Source organism: Hyaena hyaena, unplaced genomic scaffold, assembly GCF_003009895.1.
Source record: "Hyaena hyaena isolate Hyena2069 unplaced genomic scaffold, ASM300989v1 scaffold_8, whole genome shotgun sequence".
Taxonomy (NCBI): Eukaryota; Metazoa; Chordata; class Mammalia; order Carnivora; family Hyaenidae; genus Hyaena; species Hyaena hyaena.
Genome location: NW_024080640.1, coordinates 6,404,985 through 6,422,889, shown reverse-complemented (window position 1 = coordinate 6,422,889; position 17,905 = coordinate 6,404,985). Strand labels below are relative to the sequence as shown.

The 17,905-nt window shown below is 38.1% G+C and overlaps 1 protein-coding gene and 1 pseudogene across 3 annotated transcripts in view; one reads left to right on the top strand and one right to left on the bottom strand.

Moving 5' to 3' along the window:
- Positions 1-17,905, bottom strand: part of EXOC4 (exocyst complex component 4) — a 752,259-nt gene that overhangs the window by 340,591 nt on the left and 393,763 nt on the right. Inside the window, exons 11-12 of one of the 3 annotated variants that reach the window (XM_039243437.1) lie at positions 10,171-10,234; positions 5,993-6,046 (exon numbers count right to left, since the gene is read on the bottom strand). The exons of 1 other annotated variant lie outside the window; for it this stretch is intronic. In XM_039243437.1, the coding sequence (XP_039099368.1) occupies positions 6,005-6,046; positions 10,171-10,234 (106 nt within the window). In that variant the 3' untranslated portion in view covers positions 5,993-6,004. Of the gene's footprint in view, positions 1-5,992; positions 6,047-8,721; positions 8,971-10,170; positions 10,235-17,905 lie in introns of those variants that run through there. One more of the 3 variants, XM_039243444.1, reaches the window with a different exon arrangement.
- On the top strand, positions 7,611-8,497 carry LOC120238918 (annotated as a pseudogene).

The window sequence follows — 17,905 nt, the reverse complement described above, 5'->3', positions numbered from 1 at the left end:
GGGAAGCAAGCTCGTTAACAGTACCTAAAAAGATTTGATTGTTAGCTTTTGATCTGGTAATCTTGTTTAATTGTGTTAATGTTCAATTTCATTAAAATCTTTAAGGTAATACTATGCTTCAACTCAGCTCCAAATCAGATGATCCTATCAGAGACTGTGAATGATGCAATCCAATGTTCTGTGCAGGTCTTTTGGAGGGTAAATGCTATGCAAATAATGGAAATTTTCTAAAATGTAAGGCTATATTTTAACTTTAATTACTCAGAAGAATTCAACTTGGAAAATTAAGACTTTCTAGGTATTTTTAACCCTTTGATGGAATACCACTTGCCAACTTAAGATACTGTTTATTTTCACTGACATACATCTCCACATTTGTGATCTCAAACTTCCTGCTTATCTGGTCCTTTCTGTTTCTTTCACCAGGTAAGAATATGCTATAAGATAATTGCTATTTTTTTTTTAAAATTAATGTTTATTGATTTTTGAAGGAGAGAGAGAGAGTAAGCATCAATGAAGCAGGGGGTGGTGGGGGACGGTGCAGAGAGAAAGGGAGACACAGAATCCGAAGCAGGCTTCAGGCTCTGAGCTGTCAGCATAGAGCCTGACATGGCTCAAACTCAGGACAGGTGAGATCATGACCCGAGCTGAAGTTGGATGCTTAACTGACTGAGCCACCCAGGAGCCTCAGATAATTGCTATTTGTAAAAAAATATATATGATAATGTAAACATCCAAATAAGTCTTTCAAAATACTTGGATGTTAGATATTTACCTCAGAGCTGCTGCCACTGTTAAAAATCTTCTACTTTAGAAACTGCCTTTAAAAATGAAATGGTGGGGTGATTGGGTGGCTCAGTCCGTTGAGCATCGAACTTGGCTGAGGGCATGATCTCACAGTTTATGGGTTTGAGCCCCATGCTGCGCTTTGCACTGACAGCTCAGAGCCTCCTTTGGATTCTGTCTCCCTCTCTCTCTACCCCTCCAGTGTGTGAATGCTCTCTTTCTCTATCAAAAATAAACATTAAAAAAAAGGAAGTTGTTACATATCTTTCTCTAGTACAGATTTTTTGGATTATTTAAAACCATTTAAACCTCTAATGAATAGAAAAGTAAACAAATGAGGTTTTTTCATTTGATGTTATACAAATATGTGTGCATGTGTAAACATCCACTTAAACTATACATAAGTATATATAAAATATATATAAATATATAAAGCAATTGTACTTAACTTTTGGGTCCTTAAATTTTCTGTAAGGTAATTCCAAAGGAAGATTTAAAAAAATGTTTAGGGTGCCTGGGTGGCTCAGTCAGTTGAGCGTCTGACTTTGGCTCAGGTCATGATCTCATGGTTCGTAGGTTCGAGCCTTATGTTGCGCTCTGTGCTGAAAGCTAGCTCAGAGCCTGGAGGCTGTTTCAGATTCTGTGACTCCCTCTCTCTCTGACCCTCCCCTGCTCAGACTGTTTCTCTCTCTCTCTCTCTCTCTCTCTCAGAAATAAATAAAATGTAAAAAAGAAAATTGTTGAGGGGCGCCTAGGTGGCTCAGTTAGTTTAGTGTGGTCATGATCTCACAGTTTGTGAGTTCAAGCCTCACATCCAGCTCTGTACTGATGGTGCGGAGCCCCCTTAGGATTCTCTCCCACTCTCTCTGTCTCTCTTGCTCTCTCTCTCTCTCTCTATCAAATAAATAAGCTTAAAAAATGTTTGGGGCAAGGGTGACCTTTGTTTTTTTGTTTTCTTTTTTTTTTTAAGAGAGCAAGAGAGTGCCTGAGTGCGTGCACTAAAAAGTGGCAGAGGGAGGGAGGGAGAGAGAGAGAGAGACATATGATCTTAAGCAGTCTCCATGCTGAGCCTGACACAGGGCACAATCCCATGACCCTGAGATCATGACCTGAGCCAAAATTAAGAGTGGGGCGGTTAACCCACTGAACTACCCAGGTACTCTGGTAGACCTTTTATATTTAAAAAATACTCTAAAGATTTTCATGGATAAAATTCAATTAGATGATCAGATCTGGAATATTTACTAAAAAATCAGTCCTTCTATGATATTTCTTTCTTTTTAAAAAAATAATTTTGAGAGAGTCCAAGTGGGGGAGGGTCAGGGAGAGGGGTGGGGACAGAGGATCTGAAGCAGGCTCTGCACTGACAGTAATGAGCCTGATATGGGGCTTGAACTCACAATCGTGAGATCATGACGTGAGCCGAGGTCCGATACTCAATCTACTGAGACACGAGGGTGCCCTTTCTGTGATATTTCTAGTATGTTATCCAAAAAATCAGTAGCAGACAGATTTACTCTACTTTCTTTTTCATTCCTAAGTTATAATCAGAATTATAGTCATAGTCCACTTCCTTTTAAGTAAATATAGACAGTGAGCTGTGCCAGATCATTAAGCTACAAAATGGTGGAGCCTGTTGTCTTTTGTTACACTCCTTCCATACTAATTCACAGCTAGAGCTCCCCTTTCCTTTTCAAATTCAAATAGGCCAGGTAGTCTCATTTGTAAAGTCACAATATTTATTTAGTGTGTATCTTTTTTTTTTTTTTTTTTTATCCAGGCTACATTTAACCAAATTAAGTTACTTAGTCCCTAGAGGAAACTATAAAAACTCAATCGTCCCTTCTACCCTCACGAATTCCACATAGTGATGGCAGTAATATTCCCTTACAATGATTATCCTGAACACTAATGGGTTCTTTTCTCTTTACAACTAGTGTGGATCTTTTCCCCAAATCCACAAACTCTATTAGCTTTCAGAGATTTCCTTCTACCTCAGACTGCCCTCTTACAATTAAACTTTAATTCATGTTAAGCCTAGGATTTGAATTTGATCAGCTGAATTTTCTTAAAACAGATACTGTTAAGATGATATTAATAGCAGGAAAAAGCTCTGTTTTTCCCCCCTTTATTAACTAACAAATAAACTACAACATAGAGTGGTCCCTGCAATGTTCCTTGGACCACATTGGATACCTAAATCTCCATAAAACAAACAAACAAACAAAACAAAACAAAACAAACAATTACCAAGCCAACCTACTTCAGGCAATAAAACATAAATTCAGTAAAATAAATGAATGTGGATTGTCTGTGGTTATTTGTTGTAATATTATCTGGCATATACATGTTGACTAGGACCTATTAGCAAAACAGTGGACTAGAGGCTCAAAATCATGAGTTCTAAGGTTCAGTATTTTAACATGTGTCTTCCCCAGATAACTACTTTATTAATGAATAAATGGAAATAATTTCCTGCACTTTTGGAATTTGTCAAAACTCACAGAGTAAATCAGAGACAAATCCAGGAAGAGTAGTCCACAACCAGTATCTTTCAATTTCTTTTGTTCACATACAAAGTCAAGATGACTTTGATATAAAGAACTTGAATCAACATCAGACAGAATTCATTTAGTGCAGCTTCTCTAAATTGTATCTTTTCAAAAAAAAAAAAAGTCTCTCAAGAGAAGAGTAAATTTAAAGAGGGGGTAACACATAACTTCAGAAAATATTCTATGTTATACGAATCTCTCTGGCACTCTGCACTTCAGTACATTACAGTTCAGAAAAGTCCTGGAGTTAAAAAAAACAAAAAACAAAAAACAAAAAAACAACAACCCAACACCTATTAGATTTTATTTAACCAAGGATTCTCCCCTCCCCCCACTAAATTCTGTCTTGTCCCTTACTGGCCATGACTCCAGTTACATTCCCTGGGACACTTGTGTCTTGTGGGATAGTTTGGCAAATGCAGTTTTACTGAAAAGTACATAGGATTGAAAGACAAATGAAGACCGTGTCAGACTAAATTTAAGGAACCTTGTATATGATTTTAACAAGCTTTTTAGTTACTCTGGAACTCAGTTTTCCTAAAAATAAGAGTCATATTATACATCTCACAATTAATAATGAAAAAAGCAATTGCTCTAGTACATTTTCCATTACAATGGTGAGTAATAAACTTTATACATTACACCAAAATCAAACATCTAGAGAATGTGCAATATTTTAGACTCTGTGGGAGCGCCTAGAGATGGTCCATACATCTGAGAAGTAGTAGAAGTAGAAGAAGTAGAGAAGATACACATTCAGATAAATTTCGACAGGAGGTGATTCAGCCTAATCACTGATTCAGCATAAAAAGGGTCAGGCAGGCAAAACTCTACTGAGGAGTGGATCTGAGGGCTGACCATCGATTTGCTAGAGGGGCTAAGGTGAAGGGCATCCCAAAGACACAGAGGAGTTTAAGAATATGAATCTTTGAACAGTCTAAATGTAAATATATCCCTCTGTAAATAAAGTTCACACTTGCCTCTTTAGTGTGTGTTAAAATTTCACCCTTGTGAACATTTATATCATATCGTGTGGTTCTAAAAAGGTGAATGTTGATACTAATTAACAGTAAAGGTACTTTTCAAAAGCAACCTCAAGGTTAGTGCATAGTTTTATAAGAAATAATATATGCATGGCATCAAACTGGTAAAGCACATGCTTACTCTTACTAATTTATTATCATGACCCTATTTTTATTTCTGTATTACAGACACACGACACCCGCAAAATAAATTAACCATTGGCCTCAAAAACTTTAACATTCTATGCAAAATCTGAATACATGGCCTTAAAAACCATTAAGAGTGAAAAACAATAGCCAACATACTTGACATAAATAAAAAACCAAGCCATTAGATCCTGGTATAGAATAACATGCCGAGTAAATGTTGGTAGCTATTTTTATAAGTTTAAGAGATATATAATATATAGTGCTAAAAAATAAAGTTGCATTTTCTTTAATATTAGTAGTCTCAACTCAAAAATGCAATCACTACTTAAAAGTATACACAAAGAATAAAAAAAAATAGGGGAGGCTGGGTGGCTCGAGTCGGTTAAGCGCCCGACTTCGGCTCAGGTCGTGATCTCACAGTTCGTGAGTTCAAGACCCGTGTTAGGGTCTGTGCTGACAGCTCAGAGCCTGGAGCCTGCTTCAGATTCAGTATCTCCCTTTCTTCCTTTCTCTCTACACTTTCCCAGCTCCGTTCTTTCTCTCAAAAATAAATAAACATTAATTTTAAAAAATAGCCTAAGGCTTTTTTTCATGGAAAGGCTCCAATACACAGAGCACAAGGGAAAAAATAAAATCAAAGGGCACAAATATAAAATCAACTTAATCTTCTTTTTTCCTAGAGCATTGGAGATTTTTTTTTTTTATGAAGGATTCAGCTTATTTGCATTTTTTTCTTTGTTCTTAAAACTGAACACATATATGCAGTTTAGCACAGCACATTTATAAAACAACTAATTTCCATTGTACGGTAGTGCTGCTTATGGCAGGGGAAAAGAACGTGGACTCCTGAGATACACACCTCTGGGTTTTAAACCCATACTGTAGCACTAACTAGATGTGTGACCTTGTATAAGATTTTATAACCTTCAGTGTTTTATGAAAAAAATTATTGAATAATAGTATTTACTTCACAGAAGAATGGTAGCAGTTAAATAAGATAATCTGTTAAAGTTCCTTCCACTTCTTTAGCATTAAAATAAGCCCTTATCTCCTTATTTTACTTCGTTTGTTTCTAAGAATGAGAACAAAGATAAAGAGTAGCAGAAACAGAGAGGTTGACAAAAGATACTGGAAGAAGACTAACCAGTCTAGGGAAAGGACCACCTCTTTATCATTCAGCCCCAAGGTAACACAAGAATTATCTTGGGAGCTTTCAAATACTAGTGGTTCGGGTCCCAGGCTTTAACCTGTAGTATCTGAATCATCAGGGATGGGCCCAGAACTGTTCTAAAAGTTCTTGAGGTACTAATTCTGATGCAGCCAATTTCAGACCAGGGCTTGAATAAGTTTCCTAAAGCAGTTAACACACAAAGCTGGTGCTCTGTAAATGTTTATTAAATGAATAGACTGTGATGATTGACTGACCGGGCCATTTGTGACATCATTTAAAAAGAAATTAAAAAAGGAATCCAGTAATAATGCCCTGGGCATGGGTCACTGACAAGATTTTCTGTCTTCAGAATCTAAAAAGGGAGGCTGACAGGTAAACAAATAGGTTAAAATATAATTGTGATAATAGAAATAGAGTAAAAAGGAGAGGGGGATTAATGTGCTGTTCAAAAGCAGTTACTTTCAAGAATCAGTAAATTATGTCACTTCAAAGTCAACTATAACAACAATAAAAAAAAAAAAAAAACCCAAAAACCCCCAAGAGACTGTAAAGAAAAAAAAAAAGACCAAAATGTAAGGGGGACTATTCATTTGTCTTACATTTATAATTTCATGCTTTAAATGCTCCGTAATCAGTACTATACTTTGTTTTGTTTTTTAATGACCCGAGAAATAGTACATATAACCTCTGAAATGTGGAGAACACACCAACCATATGTTGGTCTTCATATAAGACAGTAGTATTTCAAGTAATCCTTACTACAGCCACATTTCACTATAATAAATGAATCTGAGCAGGCCTTTGGCTTTTACTATAACAGGATTTGATGCATGCAAACATTAGCTGTTCGGGTAAGCATAATTCAGAACTTCCAGAATTGCATGTCAATTCTAAACATGGGGGAAGGGGAAGAAAGAGAATCTTGAGAAGGCTCCACGCCCAGCACGGAGCCTGACAAAGGGCTTGATCTGACCTGAGCTGAAATCAAGAGTCTGACACTTAATCAACTGAGCTACCCATGCACCTCTACAGTCAAACTTGTAAAATGTGGAGACATTCAACGGACATCACAGATACTGATGACTAGAAAAGTTGCTGTCACTGTCAGTTTAACAAGGATCAACAATGACTTAAGCTGTTCATGGTTTAGTTTTGACCCAGACATTAAATAATGGCAACAGTAAGTCTCTCAAGGCTGCTAGGTTAGCCAAAAAGAGGCTAAATTCTTGAGGGTAAAATGTCAACTCTTGCTATCCATAAAGTGTCCTTTCTTAACTAAAAATAAATAAAACGAGAATATATCTTTCAACTGCTTCTCTTTGCAAATACTATTGGCCCAGAGCCAGGCAAGGTGTAATACAGACACAGTTCTATTCCTTCTGGTTGCAAGGAAGAGAAGGGAAAACAATATTCAAATTCTTGAACTAAGTCTGGTGTTCTCACCTTCTGAGCATTTACAGTGATTCTCAAAACTGAACTATCAGAATCACCTATAATCAGAATCACCTTTTTGTGCCACAAAGCAAACTGCTAGGCCCGACCTCTAGTGTTTCGGATTCCACAGGTCTGGGTGGGGCTGAGTTTGCATTTCTAACAACTTCCTGGGAGACGAGATGGTGCTGGTGCAGGGGTCACCTCTCAGTACCTTTTCTCTTCAGCCTTGAACAACCCTACACAATCTGGCCACACCTACTGAAACTGCTTGAAAATAATTTCTCCTCTAAAGTCTTCTCTGAGACCCTCCCTGTGTTTTGCTCTCCTGCTTCTCCCTTCCTCTAATAGGAGAAAAACAAAACAAAACAAAAAACACCTTTTTTATAGCCCTTCTTTTTTAGAGGCTCCTGAGACTGAGGTGAGTATGGCTGTCTCTCTGTCCTCAGTGTGTGGACCCAGGCAGCATTACACACATCATTACTTATTTCAATGCATATGACCATCAAGAGAGCAAGTTCTGGAATCGGACTGCCTGGATTTGAACCAGGGTTCCAGGACTTCCTTATTGTGTAACGAGGCGCATGTTATTCAAAGTCTCTGAACCTCGATTTCCCCCTCCCAAACAACAAAGATATCAACAGAGCGATCCACATAATGCTGTTTGCGCAAAGTAAAAATAATGCCTATAATGTGATTAGTGCGTTGTCTGACAGGAAGCAACTCCTTAATAAATGTGATTAAGTCACTGACAATATTATTAAGAAATACTGATTTCTAAGAAAGAGAGATGACAAGTGCTGCTGGAAAATGCTTGAAGAAAAGGGTGTTCCGGAGAGCTATCCAAAGAGGATCTATATAGCTTCCTTTCATTCTTCCTGCGCCCCCACCCCACCCCGTCGCCCCTCTCCATCTTCTCTGCATCGGTAGAAGCTCCCAGGTCCTTCATCCCCCGAAAATCCTGTCCGCCTGTGCCAAGATAGTCTCCAGCCCCTGATGGGTCAGGAGCCCCTCTCCGTTGCAGAGCCCATCACTGTCTGCAGTGGTACTAAAAGCACTGGACACACTGACAGATAGAGGCTTAGCAGCTTGGGAGCCCCACACCCTCCTAACCTTACATATTCCCAGCCGCAGCTTCCAAACCAGTGCCATTTTAAGGGCATGACACAGCAGCCAAGTGCACTGGGGCTGGGGCTGCCCCAGTAGGGGTGGCAGGCTCTAGGGCTGGACCTGGGGCTATGTTTGGGAACCTTGTCATTGGTTACGCCGAGAACCCTTCTCTGAAGCAACAGCTCTTCTTCTACACCACTGTGGGCTTTGCTCTCCTGGAAGCCATGAGACTCTTCAGCCTGACAGTGGCCTTTCTCACCCTCTTCTTCATGTGACAGAGCCATCTCTACTTCCCATAGGTCTTTCTCCAGGGTCTCACCTGCCCTCTATGTTCCTTTTGGGATACCTACCCAAGGTAGCCTGGGGAAGGTGGCTGGCTCAGGGTTTGACAGAGGGAAGACAGATAAATACTGTGTTAATAAGGAAAAAAAAGAAGGATTTATTTATAACAGTTTGCTATGAGATGGATTTTAAAAAGTAACTCTTCTCTTCAAGAAAATCAGGAATAAAAATCTTTATTACTTCACAGCTCTCGTGATTGGGCAGGTGTCTGACGATGGGGCCATGAGACAGTTCAGTTTCCCTTAACTCTACACGTGTTAAAAGTTGAGCGATGGGAGGGCAACTGGTTGAGCGCTCAAGGAGAAGCTGAAAACGGTCAGGGAAAGGACTTTCAGCATCGTTCCGAAGAATCGCTCCACTGTGAGGATTCCATATCAAGATACAGCTGGAGGAGTGGGCTGTGTTACTGGGAGATCAAAACACAGTTTCAAAGATGGATTTCTTAATTATTTGACCTAAAGCCATAAAGGTGGGGATGAGAAAGACCAGGCTGCATAGGGAAGACTCTATAAAGATGACTAGTAACTAAGAGAAATCTAACAAGAATAGTAATAAAACATATCATAATAAAAATATGTAAGGAAAGAGGGCATTGCAATGACTTCAGACCATACACAGAATACTGCAAATGCCTCATGGTAGAGGAGACACCATTATTTAATTCCAGAAGAACTGGCACCCTTTGGTTTCTCAGAATGTAGTATAAATGTCAAAACTTTCACCCAGGAGCCAATGAACCATCTCCTGACAAAGAAAAATGGGCCTGGATCACGGGGCTAGGTCTTCTGAAATGTTTAAAATGACAGACAAGCTAAATTATGTTTGAAGGTTTTCTTTTTCTAAGGCAGACAAACGACATTTTTACTAATACTGAAAGATAATTTACTTGTTTAAAAAAAAATACATTCAGGCCATGTTCTTCCAGTTCCAGAGCTTCCCAAACCACTTATAAGAGAGAATACTAATGACTAATAAAATTGGGCACCATTTCTTTTCTTATCCATCCCAAAGGAGCAATAATCATCACCGTACTGTCATTTCAAATGTAAAGTAAAATCACTAATCCACTGGGACTCAGAGTAGACAGCTTCAAGGTATTGTTTTATTGGTGCCCTTTTTATTAAGACCTATTTTCATTTTGTGGAAGACTTCATTCCCATTAATTAAAAACTGTGTTGATCAAAGGAAAAATGCATGTAGATACGTACACCATATAGTGCCTATTCTATACACTGTGTGCCTACACACAGAATTCTATTCTCTGCTGGCTTTCCAAAAAGGCCAGCTCTTTTGGAGTTAATCATGCTAATAAAATTTACTATCTTCTTCTTGGCTTTGGTGAAGATCCCTATAAAATTACACAATGACCTCAGGACTTTTCTATTTGCATTATGGGGTGTCTCAATGTCTGAGTTCAATGGCATGTAAAGTGATGCTAAATAGTTCTACTCTAGACCAACTACTTTAAGAGTGCTTCAAGGCAAATGTGTCCTCTAAGGCTACTGTTAAAAATAAATTTTACATATGCCTGTACACACACATCGTTTCCCAGATTCATACGCTAGTATTTTAAGATTGGATGCAAATATTTATGTCAAATAAATACCTTTCTCCAATAGGCGTTTTTCCTTACGTCACGTTTCCTGGCAACCGATAAATAACGAGGTGAGCTAAAATATAATGAACAATTGCTTTAATTTATTTTAAGGCCAGATTGAAGGATTTAACTAGTTTGGAGAAAGGTTAGTACCTGTATTAACAATCAGGTCATGAAGTACGGGGAACACAGGTTCTAATAGGCACTGGAGAGGGGCAAATACCAACAGAGAAATTTACAATCAAAATATGTGAAACAATCAGGATACTAGAGAAAGCTGAACATTAAACTCAGTAACATGAACTTAGTAGCAGATATTAAACTTAGTTAACAATTCTGTGCCTACAGACTTATCAAAACTGTGGTAACCCCGTCAAGCGTCTGCTTGTACTAGCTGGTTAGCTGGAGATCACACTCGGCTGATCACAGCTGGGTGTAAAAATGAGACCAAGTAACTGTCACCATCACTAAGTTCATCTAATCTACATATAGTCCCTGTTGATGGGGCCAGACTAGAGACTTTGTTCTACAGCCAGATTCCATCCTTCCAACCTGTAGCTAAGTGGGCCCACAGCAGCTGATTCAAAGGCTGGATAGAAGCCAAGATCACATTCTTACTCACAGAAAGCTAAAAATTGAAATGAGGTAGAGAAAAAGCAACTGAAGCATCATGATGTAGAAGTCCAATTTTTAAAAGAACCCAAATTGTGGGAACATAAAACTATAGCAGGGAAGAGTAAACATGAAAGTTAGCTGGATCATTTACTGGGAGATGAGTATTTGTGGGCCAGCAATCATTCAGATTCTGTTTTCTTCTTCAGCTCAACTTTATAATGTTTACCACCATTCCTGTGATTCCCTTGTAGTTTTTAATAACTCCCAAGTACATTGCATACTTGCCATAACACTTGAGATAACCTGAAGGAGTCCCTATTTGCAAAGAAAAAGATCCAACTAAAAGACTGAGCAGAAGTTTTGCCAAAGGATTTAAAAAATTAAGTTAAATCTCCAACTAAGCTGTCTTTCCATAACTCATGCTTCCCCATTTGACCAAATTCCCATTGGAAAGAAGACAATGGCGGTAATGGCCTCAGAACCACTATTCTTAACAATTTAAGAATCAATGACTATTTTGTTTCCTACCCATCTTTCTCTAGTCCCACCCCAAGCACATCCCCCTTTTTCCCATTCACACTTACTTACAAGGACTTCATTTATGGTTGGCAAATCACAGTGATTGGCAGGTGTTTAAATAATGAAAAATAGTCATCTTCATCAAAGTGGAGCACAGTATTTATTATTACAAATATTCAGAAAGAGCAGAAGATTTTTAAGAATATAAAGACGTCTCAGTGGTATCACTAATGATATAAAAGTTCAAATTCCACCTTGTTCATTATCAAACAACACATCCCATTCACGGACATTAGCCATAAGGCTCCGTATCTCCTATTTTACTTCCTCCTCTCCACCTCTTCATCACTCCCAATAAAAAGTCAGGGACAAAAATCCTTGCTGGCTACCCAGTCAGATGTCTCTCATTCTTGAGAGCTTTACCCTCACTATTGAGAGCTTTCTCTCAATAGACTCTATCTGTGCTCACTCTCTGTGGTTGGTGAGATTCATTCTTCAGTGTCCGTGAGACAAGGATCAGAGTCTCTCCAACCTTCCTGTAACAATAGGATTCACATAATTTCTATCCTCCAAATGTTTTCACACTAAGCATGTATTTCCTTCAAGGAGAAGTCAGATAGCTTCCTATTCACCCTATTCATTAAATCTTCCTATTCCTCTTCAAAATTACATTATAAAATCTTCAGACATACTAGTACAAAGAATAATGAGTACTCAGGCAGCCGCTACCCACTTAAAAAAAATAAAACATTCAAGCCTTGAGTGTAGTCCTCTCCAGTCACGTTCCTCTTCCTTCTCCCACCCCTAGAAGTGACCACTATACCGACTTTAATGTTTATGCATCTGAACTGCATCTTTATATTTTCTACACACATGGACTCCCAACAAATACACACAGAGACACATGTATAGTTTCTCACATTCTTAAACTTTATCTAAAGGCCATCAAACTATATTCTGCTTCAAACATTAAGTTTGGGAGACTGATTCTTGTTGAGGTACATAGTTCCTGTTCAACTATTGCTTACTGCTGGATAACACATGTAGCTTTTTATTGTTACAACATATCACAATATATTTATCAATCCTTCTGTCGATTAGCAGAATATTTCCAGTTTTTAAATATACTTATAATGCACGTTGTACTTGATTGCTAAGTAATCTATCTTTTTTTCTCTCCATTTGCTTTTGCTTTGACTTTGGTGTTCTGGAGCATTTTGTTGCATTAAAGTATGGGTCTCTTTTATCTCTCCTATTTGGAATTCATTACACTTCTGGGATCCAAGGGTTTGTGTCATTTATCAGTTCTGGATATTTCTCAATTTTTATTTCCTTAGGTATTGCCTCTTATTCTATTATATTCTTTCAAAACTTTTCTTGATGTATGTTTGAACTTCTCCTCTTATCTGTTCCATTTACCTACAGTTATGTAAAAAAATCGCTCCAAAACTTAGTAACACCCATTATTTGTGGGTCAAGAATTCTAATAGGGCAGAGCATGGATGGAATGGATTTGTTTCATGATGTCTGGGACCTCAGATGGAAACACACAAACAACTAGGAATGACGTGAAGAGCTGGGATTGGACATAAATGGTTTGGTGTTCCTCAAAACATCAGAACCTCATAGTAATTTAACTGGATTCATTTCATGTCTGCTCAGGGTTCCAAGAACAATCATTCCAGTAAACAAGGTAGAAGTTGTATAGCCTTTTATGACTTAGCTTCAGAAATGACATATTTACACCATACTCATGGTTCAGTCACAAATCTGCCCAGTTTCAAGAGCATGGACTCCAGCTCAAGATAGGAGGGCCATCACAGAATTGGTGGCCCTCCGGAGTGCCTGGGTAGCTCAGGCCGTTAAGCATCTGACTTTGGCTCAGGTCAAGCTCTCACAGTTTGAGCCCTGCCTTGGGCTCTGTGCTGACAGCTCAGAGCCCGGAGCCTACTTTGGATTCTGTGTGTTCCTCTCTCTCTCTGCCCTTCCCCCTTTTGCACTCTCTCTCTTAAAAATAAACATTAAAAAACAATTTTTTAAAAAAAGAGCTGGTGGTCCTTTGTAAAAGTGTCACTGCAGCCTATATACTTTAACTTCTCTTTCATATTTTCTAAATATTTATCTTTATTCATTGACTTTTAAGTAATTTTTTCAGATTTGTCTAGTAGTTTGCTAATTCTCTTAAGTGTCTAATCTGATGTTTAAACCATGAACTAAATTCTTAAAGTAGAGATTAAAATTTGCACTTCTAGAAGTCTTTTTAGTTCTTTATCAAGACTGCCTAGACGTTTTTTCCTCTCGCTAGCATCTTATTCTTCGATGGTTTTGATGCAAATTTTATTTTTTAAATATTTGAAACTTATCTGTGTTGTATTCTGTAACTACTAATCCCATTTCTAAAATTATTGTGAAGGAATTCAACTGCTTATTGTTTCTGCTTGACTCTAGCTTGTGGTTACATATCCCCTGCGTACTTCCATAATTTCAGGTTGTGAATTCGTGTTTTAGGCAATTTAATCCACGGGCAGGATCAAGGTCTAAATTCACAGCATATCCTTCCGGAGAAGAATTGTTTGCTTTGCCAGGACAAATTTCCTAGTTATTTCTCTTTACTGGTAAGTGGAATTTTTTTTCTATTCTACTTTTTTTACTAAAGTTATAACTGTTCAAAAATTCTATGCATCATATGGTGGTTTTAATTCTAAAATCCCCTCCTGTATGGGCCCAAGGTCCTGTCTCTTGTAGTTAGGCAGCTGTTAAAACCCAAGCCTCCTGGTTACTGAGAAGGACAAATGCCCCAAGCAGCTGCAATATCAGTATCGCTTTACTGCTCTGGTTTTTGGGTTTCTCTTTATTTTCATCCCCAGGAGATCTCTTACTAACAAGGTCAGCAGTACATTTAAAAGGAAGTTTATTACATTACATCTAGCATTTCTAACTGATTCATACTGGGAAAATTTCCAGACTTTTTGACTCTCAACCTTGCCAGAAATCAAAGTCCCTTCCTTTTGTTTTTATGTGGTCATTTCTAGTAATTTTTCTTCCCCGTTTCCTTTATCCTAGGACCACAAATGTCTCATACTATGCAAAATCTTTTCTCCTTCATCAAACCCGGTCGTTAAAAGGTTGAGGTAATGTGGCACTTTTCAAATTACCAATCTTTAGAAGTTGAAAATCAAGTAAGAATATGGTAGTTTTGTACTAAAATTCTTTGTAAGTATATCAAGTTTATTGGTAGTATAACAAAACTATCACTTTTTCATCTTTTACAAAAGTTACAAAAGTGCCTTAAAATCCAAAAGATAATGTTTGCTGATATTTGAAACACATTTTTAATTAATTAATTAATTTTAATATAGTAAACTATCATGAAGGAGTAATACTTCACCTTTCATTTGTAAAACAATGTACATACAGCATAAACACTGTTTACATGCAGTCCTGCCAAAGGCAAAAGAATGAGATGACATCTAGCGGAGTCTTGTCTTTTCTTTAAAAAATTTTTTTAATGTTTATTTTTGAGAGAGAGAGAGTGAGAGCAAGGGAGGGGCAGAGGGAGAGGGAGACACAGAATCCGAAGCAGGCTCCAGGCTCCTGAGCTGTCAGCAAAGACCCTGATGTGGGGCTCGAACTCATAAACTATGAGATCATGACCTGAGTTCAAGTCGGATGCTTAAGCGACAGAGCCAAGCAGGCACCCCTGGAGGCATCTTTTCTGAGCTCTGACCAGTCTCCTACAAGTTCATCACATCTGTGCTAAGTAGCATCTGTTAAAGTGTTTTTGTAAAGCAGAGGTGTCTCAACTAATTGGATATACAGATTATATTGGCAGAGTAATACGTCTTTAAAATAGCAAACGTGATTTTGTGACTTTCTTTATAAATGATCCCGGTGACAGCTTGCTAAAGACATATAAAGAAACCCAAGAACAAAGTGTGACCATTTGCTTAATATGCCATGTTTTAATAATAATTTTTTTAAATGGGTGGAATTTCTGTTTTCTAAGTATTTTATTTTATATCCTTGTATTTTGGATGTGGAGATTTGTAGGTAAAATATTCAACTGGCTTTTCAAATTAAAAAATTAATTTTTTTCCCACATTAGTAGATGTATCATAAAGTGACAGCCGTTTTAACGAAACTGGCAAATTGCTTTTCTTGATTCAGGAATGCCTAGAATCTCATGAATGCCCCAAAACTTGGTGAGAGAGACTGTGTGCTGTGCAGAGATCATAAAGCTATATTAGAGGTAGGGCTTTCAAATGAGGATCCTACTTAAAATTATTATAACCTTAAACAATATTTAATGATCGGTGAAAGAATAATTATCACCATGTGTTGTAGTCTGATGCAAAATCCACAAATAGTAGTCCTAACGGCTCAGATGAGTCAGTTATAAACCATTCATTCTTGCATTGCCAGCCTCTTCACAGTTTAATATATATGTTACATACTGAGCCCTAAGAGAGAAGTCAACACCGCACAGGAAATTGGCACACCGTGAGTTAAATTAACGAGTCAGATGTAGAATGAGCTGCGAACTTAATACTGATCAATTATGCCCGAAGCAGAGCAATCAAGGAGTGCTATCTTTGAGTGTAAGCCCGTTGACCTAAAAGAATGAGAAACAACACTCACAGTGATTTTACTCCTTCTCATCTGTCTGAAAACACTAACAAAATGTGTCAGCTGGAATGAGCCATGTAATATAAACACAGGGAAGGAGAAGCGAGGCCCCACAAAGAAGGACAGGAGTAAAAGAAGAGGAGAGATGGCATTCAAGAGAGTCACGGATGCTCAGGAAATCAAAGTGGGAAGGGCAGTCTTTCAATCAGGTCTTCACACTTCTCCCCCTCTCATAGGATGATAAAGTCTTTGAAAAATCAGGACACCGACTTGTTTAAAGAAAAGCATTTTCTGGTGCTCGGCACAGAAGGGAAATCCATACATGCCTTTGCCATGTGTGAACCAACTCCTTTCCTTCAAAAGCAAGTATTGGTGCTGGAGAATGAATAACATGCTCTGGGACTCAGCAGGTACAGCCTGTGAGTCATTCTGACTGAGAGCCTCAGCCCCTATGAGGCGGTAAAAGGGTCTGATGGCAAACACTACTTAATATCTGGTTCAGAAGTAGCAGGCAATGGAATTATAACATGTGCATGAGAAAGGTAGCCTATGCCACTGCTCAGGGAATGCTCATCTCCCATAAAGCCATGCAGGGCAACCTGGGTGTTTCTTTAGTAAATGTTATGGTATGAACGTGGCATGTGAATTCTCAGAAATGGGGTGACACCTCTTTAGGTCTCAAGCTCTTCATCTTGAAACGAGAACTTTAAGACTACCTCATAGGTTGTAAGTTTTAACTGTAGGGATTAAATAACTGAATACACGTAAACTGTTGAAAACGCTGCTAGATTTGTGATACTCCCTAATTAACTATTTTAATAGCATGGCTGTCATCATGCTTACCAGATGTAACTTATTTTTCCTGACTTCTACATCATTTACCCAACTCATAAAGTTTTAAATTTCTTCTGAGCTTCCATTTCAGCCATTTTGATATAGCATTCCTTCTCCATGGTAAATGGAAAAGTGCTTGTTACTACGCATACTTAAAAATGAACATCAGAATAAAGGAAGTATAAGAGCTAATGTGCCAGCAGAGAAAACAGCCCAATAAAAATGTATCATAGAATTGCTCTAAAATGGTAGCAAAAGACAGTAAATCAAAATTTCATATAGTAGCAAAATTTCATCAGAATAATCAATTTTTTTAAGTTTATTTATTATTTTGAGAGAGACAGTGGCAGTATTGAATGGGGGAGGAGCAGAGAGAGGGAGAAAGAGAGAGAATCCCAAGCAGACTCCATGCTGACAGCGCCAAGCCCGACGCATGGCTTGAACTCACCAAACCGTGAGATCATGACCTGAGCCAAAGCCAAGAGTTGGACGCTTAACCGACTGAGCCACCCAGGCACTCCAGATTATTCAAATTTTTAATTACACAAATTATATAGATTCTCTCTATTAAACACAACTGAATATAGCGCACAGCACACCATTTCTTTTGAATTAAGTTGTACACCTAGATGTTCCTGCCTAAGTATTAAATTTCTTTTTTTTTAAACATTTTATCTTGAAAAAACTGTACGCTTACAGAAGAGTTGCAGGGACAGTACTGAGGGTGCCATGTGTCCTTTACTCGCTTCCCTGTATTTAACGATCGTGTCATTACTGAAACTAAGTTAAGGTAATACTATTAACTCCACTACAGGATATATTCTGATTTCCCCGGCTTTTCCACTAATGTCCTTTTTCTGTTTCAGGGTCTAATCCTTGATGCCACAATGAATTTAATTGTCACGTCTTAGTCTCCTCCAATCTATGACAGTTTCTCGGTCTTTGTCTTTCATGATTGCAAAACTTCTCAGGAGTACTCACCAGTTGTTTGGTTCCTTTGATGTTTTCGCAGGATTAGACCGCGGTTATGGACTTGGGGGAAGATACCATGGAGGTGAAGTGCCTGTCACATTTTATCACATCAGGGGCACATGATATCAATAGGTCTTATTACTTACTGGTGATGTAAACTTTGATCACACACAAGGTG